Source organism: Magallana gigas, chromosome 5 (genome assembly GCF_963853765.1).
Source record: "Magallana gigas chromosome 5, xbMagGiga1.1, whole genome shotgun sequence".
In the NCBI taxonomy this organism is placed as follows: domain Eukaryota; kingdom Metazoa; phylum Mollusca; class Bivalvia; order Ostreida; family Ostreidae; genus Magallana; species Magallana gigas.
The window spans coordinates 38,685,178-38,692,901 of NC_088857.1; the positions used below are offsets into that span (position 1 = coordinate 38,685,178).

The 7,724-nt window shown below is 32.7% G+C and overlaps 1 protein-coding gene across 3 annotated transcripts; it reads left to right on the forward strand.

Moving 5' to 3' along the window:
* The first annotated feature begins 57 nt into the window (after positions 1-57).
* On the forward strand, positions 58-7,582 carry LOC105330363 (putative leucine-rich repeat-containing protein DDB_G0290503). 3 transcript variants are annotated; one of them, XM_011431998.4, is made up of 7 exons: positions 58-691; positions 3,438-4,326; positions 4,434-4,727; positions 4,820-4,874; positions 5,011-5,107; positions 5,314-5,659; positions 5,778-7,582. In XM_011431998.4, the coding sequence occupies exons 1-7, from the start codon at positions 563-565 to the stop codon at positions 6,950-6,952; spliced, it is 2,985 nt and encodes a 994-aa protein (XP_011430300.3). In that variant the 5' UTR covers positions 58-562; the 3' UTR covers positions 6,953-7,582. The 3 variants fall into 3 exon arrangements, with proteins under 3 accessions (XP_011430300.3, XP_011430301.3, XP_034299311.2); XM_011431999.4 differs by having other exon boundaries at positions 3,438-4,320; XM_034443420.2 differs by having other exon boundaries at positions 58-464.
* The last annotated feature ends 142 nt before the right edge of the window (positions 7,583-7,724 follow it).

Here is a 7,724-nt window from a genome sequence, read left to right on the forward strand (position 1 = left end):
TATTTTTAGCATATGACAACAAACCCAGGGATCTCGCCTATTGAGCATGCTGAGTGTTTTGTCTTTAGAAGAAAAGAGATTTTTGATTCAATTATCTTGCAAATTGTCTTAATTCATACGTGTTTTAGACATGTAGATCTTAATTTATTCGCGGAGTTATGCAAGTATATTTTGAAAGAGTATATGCATCGATCCATACTGACACGCCAGTAGTTAAGCTAAATATTGCAGGATATTTTGTTGTGATTAACAAATACCTTTGCAACTGAATAAATATTTAATGTTTAGATATAAAAACACAACTCTGTACAATTTAATGAAAATAAATTATGTTTACGTCATTCATTACGTCGACCATCTTTTCGTTATACGTCACTGCGACGAAGCAGACGAACTTTTAGCAATTGTGTGATGTCACTACGACGAAGAAAACAAGATAGAAACATTATATAGAAAAACACACTGTAAGTTGTATACAGTGCCAATTTTATTTATTTCGTTGTATTTTTACAATTCCGACGAGGACTGTACGTATTTCACCGCAACTATAATTGACTGCAATATGGAAGTACTCGACAACGAATTCATGGATCACCATTACCCATCAACAGTTCTCGAAAATTTGAAAAGCTTATGGCTTTCAAAAAGATTATGTGATGCAACTTTAGAGGCTGGACCCGTCAAATTTTACGTATGATTTAAAATTATTTACACCCATATATGTCAAAAGTACGTCAATTTATTCCCCCAAACAGAAAAAATAGCCTACGGGATCATATCAATGACTTGTGTGTAAATCATGGTTTTGATATGATTTCGGTATAGGAAAATTTCACATGCAAATGAGTTAATGGATCATGATTCTCGGGTGATCTGTTAAACTAGACAAATTGCAAGAAAACCATGGTCCTGGTATGATCTATTGTAACTAACAATTCATATCAAAACCATGGCCCTGGTATGATCTGTTGTGACTAGCAACTCATATCAAAACCATGGTCCTGGTATGATCTGTTGTAACTAACAACTCGTATCAAAACCATGGTCCTGGTATGATCTGTTCAAGGACAATTATACAATAATTTCTTAAAGAAAAAAATGACCACTTAATTTATATTTTGCAACAGACAATTAATTATATACTTTAATATTTGAAATACATTGTCAATTACCAAATATGAAAAATAGTATACATATATGTCACATGAACTGTATCGTTAAGCCAATATAATCTGAATTAGAACGCAGGATCAAAGTCTTCCATAATTAAGATGATAATTATACTGTTATTTCAAACTCTTCTAGCAATTATTACATGAATTGTTCAAATTAAAATATTATGTATGCATTTCAAAACCTAGCTGCAGGTCTGTAGCTCCCGGTCTGAACTAATGATACATGTACATCCATGCATTAGTTGCTTGCTTCACTTAATAAATCACTTGATAGTGTATTGTGTATTGTAAATTAGTCTTTATAAAATATTATTTACCTCAAGTGAATAAGAATATATTCCCCCAAAATACTTCCATAAATTCACTTTATAAATATGCCAAGATAGAGCAAGATGCCCAACAATAACAAATTTTCCTGACATGTACATCACATTTAGGCCCAAGATGAACATTCAAAATTTGCAACTCAACTTCCTGTTATGCAGAAATCTTACTTCTTAGTGGTCAGTTTATCTGGCAATTAACGAATCATTTCAAACGCATGCTCTGTTGCCTTCTAAGATAATAGCACATACCAGAATCACCAGAAAATCATAGCAGACTCAAAACCAAGAAACAAACCACATCAGGATCATACTTCCTTATTTGTCACCTATGATTTGGGTATGATTCATTTAATGGATCATGTCTAAATCATAGAACAAAATCATGAATTTGTGAGTTGGATATGATTTTTAAGTGATTCTGATATGATTTTTTAAGAAAAATTTTTGTTTGGGCCTTTTTCATATATTTCATTGAAAACCACACTTATTATTTCAAAAGGATTTATGATGTCTTTTTCGTCAGATTTTGAAATAATGTCCATCCGAATTTTTTCAGTCCTCGGGAGCCAATGGACGACGTTTAAAATCTCTCCAATGTGTTCAATGAAATATATATAGTGAAAAAGGAAAATATTTTAAACATTCTTTTGCCACAGATCTAAGTGTAGGCCTATATAACTGTTATGATATGATTTTAAAAATGTTCACACATTAAACATATATCGTACCTTGTGTGCCCATATTGTTACATGTAACATACAGTGTGGATTTTTTAAATTGTTCAAACTGTTATACTCCAACAATCCAGTGAGACCATAAGAGTGGTACAGAGTTCAGCATTCTATAAAAAAAAAAAGGAATGCATAATGAAATTTTTTCTCAATTCTACAATATGCTTCAATTTGTAAAATTTATATTCAAGCGTAAATTATTTTTTTTTTTTATTAATTAAAATCTGATATAGTGTAAATTCAAAGGACTATATATGATAAAAGTTACATGTAGTTTTGGCCCCAAGAAATGAGCATTCCTACTAAAAATGTTCCAGGTGTATGATTATTTTGTTATTTTTAGATAATAATTTATAACCCATGAAATGAGTTGTTGAATATTTCAATATTATATTTGACCTGTCTGTCAGTCTGTCAGACCAGGGTGTTTTTTATGTTAGGGCAACTCCTCTGAAAACATGCACTGAAACAAAAATTTATGAAACTGTGTAATTTATTGGGGTGTAATGTATTGATGTGCACATTTACAGAAGAACTTCTTCAAATTTTGCCTCTTTTGAACATTAAAGTTTGGCCATTTTACAGGCATTAATATTGAAAAGGAGCTTAAATCATTTGTTTAGCTTTATTTATGCTCCTTCAAAACCATTGACCAGAGTTTCATAAAACTTAATTTGCAGTTCATAAGGACATTCGAATAATGTGCTCACACGCAGTAAATTCCAGTTATGTTATTAATCTGGAAAATTTTCCCTATTTGAACTTTATAGATTATTATGAGGACATTACTCTATAGATTACTGAATATACAAAATTATATAATTTGTCAGTGGAGCTCATCTAGATCTTAAACTATATATACACTGAGCAACATTTTGTGCAACTTTGTGGTAAATTAGAAAAAAAGAAACACAGGTAAAATAAAATTGTGGTTAGATTCAAAAGATATTTGCAGAAAATTATGATAAGAGAGTTATGTTTCTTTTATTCATTTGTTGTATTTTGTAATTTATTATGTGTAGCTTTGCCAAGTAATGTGGGAATGAGCGCATGCTCACTCGATTGTTTCTTTAAAATTTATTCACAGTTCCTCAATACATGTATTATATGTTGAAGATACAGTTCTATACAAAACTGATGTTTTGTTGTCAGTGATGGAATAATATTATCAATCAGTTGATCTATTTAATTCTTGTTATTGGTAGGTCCATCGTTTGATCCTGATTGCAATGATTCCAGGGTTGAACAAGCTGCAGATCTGTACTACAGGAAAGCCTCTTGAAGTGATTCTCCCAGCAACAATAAAAGCAGAAGCTTTAAACTCCATAGTTCACTACCTGTATACTGGAGCTTTGCATTTAACCCCACAGAATGCTTCTTGGGTAGAACAAATCATACACCTTTTGGGATTGGTAAAGCTCTACCCATTTTGTAAGCAGTATCAGTGTTATTTGAAGAGAAAGAAAATGGTTACCCAGGCAGTTGAGTTATTCAAGAATCCCGTTCTTGTGCTAAGTGAATCTGAGAAGGCAGTGCAGGTTCATTATTTGGAGTCTGAGCAACAGCTGGGTTGCCTAAAAGGACAGCTTTCCATTTCAAACTCCTCATCAGTTATAAGAAACATTTCTGTTGTCAAAAAAGAGGAATCTGATGAAAACATTGAGGGAATTGAAGCAAAGAATTCAGAGCTTGCATTAAATCATAGTGATTTTACTTTAGGAACCTTTCTAGAGTCATCATCTAAGGAGAGATTACATTTTCAAATTTGTAACAACACTAAAGATGGTGATATATATGAATCAAACCCCTCAGAAACTACCTCTACTCAAAGACCATCATCAGAAACTTCTACATGCACAGCATCAGAGACTTGCATGATCAATGATTTGTTAAACTCTAATGAGGAAAACAGCAATGCATTAGAAAATAAAACAGTTGGAAAAGGCGCAGCAATTGCCAGTTTGAATGAATCCAAAACTGAAACTTGTGAGAAGGAATCTAAGAATGTGATGCTACAACACATTAAATTGGAACCTGTACTATCAGAAGATGAGTTGGAATGTGGTGTTGATAGGGGCAATTTTCTGGGTAAGGGTATGTATCTATCAAAAATTAACATGCTAGTAACTTTAACCAAAGTTAAAAAAGCAAAAAACAATGTCCATTAAGTTTTAATTACATGTGTATTTCAAACATTGTAGATAAGTACATAGATGGAAGGCAAGCTGTAGCCACTCAGTTGGATTGCCAATTCACAAGACAGAAGTTACACATAAGCAACCCTGATCAACTAGGCAATGCCAAGGCTGATGGTTTATCAACTATGTCTAGAGAAAAAGATGATTTTACCATTTTCTGTCCACTCTGCTTGATCTATTTCAATTCCAGGAAGTCCTACACAGATCACCAGAGTGTTTGTTTTGATACCTTTCATCACAACCAATTGTTTAGGCTTGAGCAGAAAATACATCAGTTTTGCAATCCAGTTCCCAGAAGTAAGAATCTTTCTTGATGACAGTTGTACATTAGTATTTCCACTATAACCATAATCATTACTTATGAGTCTTTTTTGACAATTTGTTGATAGCTAGCAGGGTTCCTTATCAAAGTAGCACAGGTGGCAGAGTTTTCTCTTTTGTAAGGTATGAAAATATATGTGGTCACTTTTTATTTCAATTTTTTACAAATTCTTTAAAAATTTAAATGAATACAAGTACAAGTGTATATACTGCAGAAAGTTTGAATGTATAGATAAATTGAGTTCATTATAAACTACAGACAAAGGGCCGAGTCTGCCACTAGTTCTTCAACATATACAGTACCTGTATCCCCAGACAGAGAGCAAACTAGTCATGTTCAACAAATAGAAGCACAGGTACAGACACTTTATACAATTGACATTTTTGTAAATTTACAGTGTAATAAATATAGTACATGTAGTTTATATGAAAAGTGTTAATATTTTTACAAAATATTGTGTTGCAGCACGATTGTCATTTATAACAAAAAAGAAATTCTAAGATGCCTTCAGATGATATACCTCTTTTAAATTGATTATAACAGTTGTTTATCTTGATTTAGATAGAAAACATTAATTCTAAAGAATTGAAAAATCCAGTGCTTGAAGGAAATGGCGGAGAGTCAGGAAGGATTGAAGATAACCAGAACATACCATTCAGTTTGAATGAGGGTGTCAGTATCACTCCAGAAAGAATGGAAGAAAAGTTAAGCACAGGGAGCAAGACGCCTTTGCTCTCAAACTTGTTGAGAGATGATTATGAAGTAATGGAGGAAAACAGACAAACAGTAAACTGCCATGAAGTTCTCCAATTAAATAATATTGAACACACAGTGGATCACACCCTGGATGGAGAAAATAATGCTGATGATCTGAAATTGAAAATTACAGATGTTTGGACTCTAAAAGGTAAAAATTGTCTTCTTTGGGACACATCATGATAAAAACTTAAAAAGGTAAATTATGCTTGTACATGGATTATCTCAAAACTCAGACAGTGTAGTATACCTTATTTTTCTCTTTCTAGATGTCCAGGAACATTCAGAACTGTTTCCTGGAGACTCTCAGAAAAAATTATCAAACAAAGCTGAAGACCAACCTGAAATCAACAAAATGGAGGACAGATGCAAGGAAGCATCCAAATTTTTTGCCTTGTATGATGTGGAAACAGTAGGAAATAAGTTATATATCAAAAGAAAAACCACAGTAGGAAGTCAAAAGGGGACACAAACATGTGATCAACTCAAAACAGACAAAATAAGTAAACAAATGAGAAAGCAAGTCAATGCTGAAGCAAACGTACACAGGAATAGTAGCAATGTAGGAAGGCAAGAATGGAGAGAAGCTGGTGATGAAATGGCCAATCGTAATGTTTTACCAGAAAACACTGAAAACAAAAGAAGAGAATGTTTCAGTTCTGATGATAAATCGTCAGGGAATGAGAAGATTGTGATTACCCAGACTCCCATTAAGAAATTGACCAGTATTATCACTGCTGTTTCTGAAGGAGAAAACAAACATCTGTTGAAGAAGAAACAAGGAAATTATGATGATATAAAAGCAAGAGGTTCATCAAGCACAGAAAACAAATGCAGCATGCCCTCTAAGAGTAATATTAATAATGCTTCTAGTAGTCAGAAGGATAAGCAAACAGAGAGAAAGGTGTATGAATTCAGAGAGAGAACAACGAAAGTCATAAATCAACAGGTGCAAGATTATTTGGGCATTAGAGATGAAAAAACTTTAAATAAAGGTAGACTCGATCATCAAATCCATCAGACGAGTGTGTGCTCACCAACCGTTAGTAAAGCAGGAGAACTGTTATGTTCATCAAAGAATGAAGTTTTGACGAAACAAGGTGAACCTAAACTGTACAATTTAGTCAATACATACAGTTGCAAGGACACCTCTCAGAACGTGGGTCCTCTAAACTATTACAGGAAATCTAGTTTACAAGAAAAGATTGCCAGGATTCACAGGGAAAATTGCATTGTTATTCCAAAGCAGTGGAAGGATTGGAAAGAGGAAAATTCAAATAAAACGACAAAAGGACAGTTGGAACCAAAATTGATGGAAGTTCCACCGATAGTTTTAAAGAGAGTTCCAAGTGCGACAGATGACTTAGTGAATAAAAATGCATCATGCACTTCAGAAGTTTCTCGCCAATATGTAGTGCCCTTAAAGAAAAGGAAGCAGTACTAACTTGAAGATAAAACACATTTCGTATTTATCATTGCGTAATAATGATTGAAATCATAACCCATTGGAATATTAAACCAGAAAAGTTTTATATTGCGCAAATTTATTCCAACGAGAGTGTAGATGGACAGTTTGTGTAATTGTGAAAAACATTTGATTGCTTAAATTCATGAACATTATATGTTTCAGTATGGGATGTGGTAAAAAATTTCATTCACTATTATTTATATGAATTTAAGTATACAGGAACCTTGTTAAAAGGAGAGTTACGTTTCTTTTCGAGTTTGTTAGCAAGATGTAAAATATTGTGTGTTTTCCAGTTGTATAATTCAAATGTTTTAAAACGGAAAAATCAACAGCATCAACAGTGTCGTATGAAAGATTTTACTATGCTGTGTAAATAATTACATGAATGTGCACACACATACACAAACATCAAATTCAAGACATTGTTAAGTTTTTATTAACGAAAGTATGCGACATATTGAACACGGCATTATATCATAGTAGCTTCAGCACAAGTTAAAACATGTATGTACAAATATCTCACTGTTAATCTATATCACATAGTTGTAAAATTCATATGAAGTATGTTTATTAACCGTTCAATGTATAAAAAATTACTACTCGTACCATTCTAGTGTTCTCTTCATATTTTCATTAAACTTACATCTTCCTCTAGTTCAATTGAAACCATGTATGATTATGTACATCACCATGAGAACAGCAATATTTGCTCCCTTTATAGTACATGTTCATTAGCTCACTATATACA

Excerpts from the sequence above, each read along its gene's own strand:
- LOC105330363 (XM_011431998.4), top strand. The coding sequence starts at position 563 with ATGGAAGTACTCGACAACGAATTCATGGATCACCATTACCCATCAACA. Across the intron at positions 4,875-5,010 it reads AGAGTTTTCTCTTTTGTAAG|ACAAAGGGCCGAGTCTGCCA; the intron begins GTATGAAAATAT and ends TATAAACTACAG. Across the intron at positions 5,660-5,777 it reads AGATGTTTGGACTCTAAAAG|ATGTCCAGGAACATTCAGAA; the intron begins GTAAAAATTGTC and ends TTCTCTTTCTAG.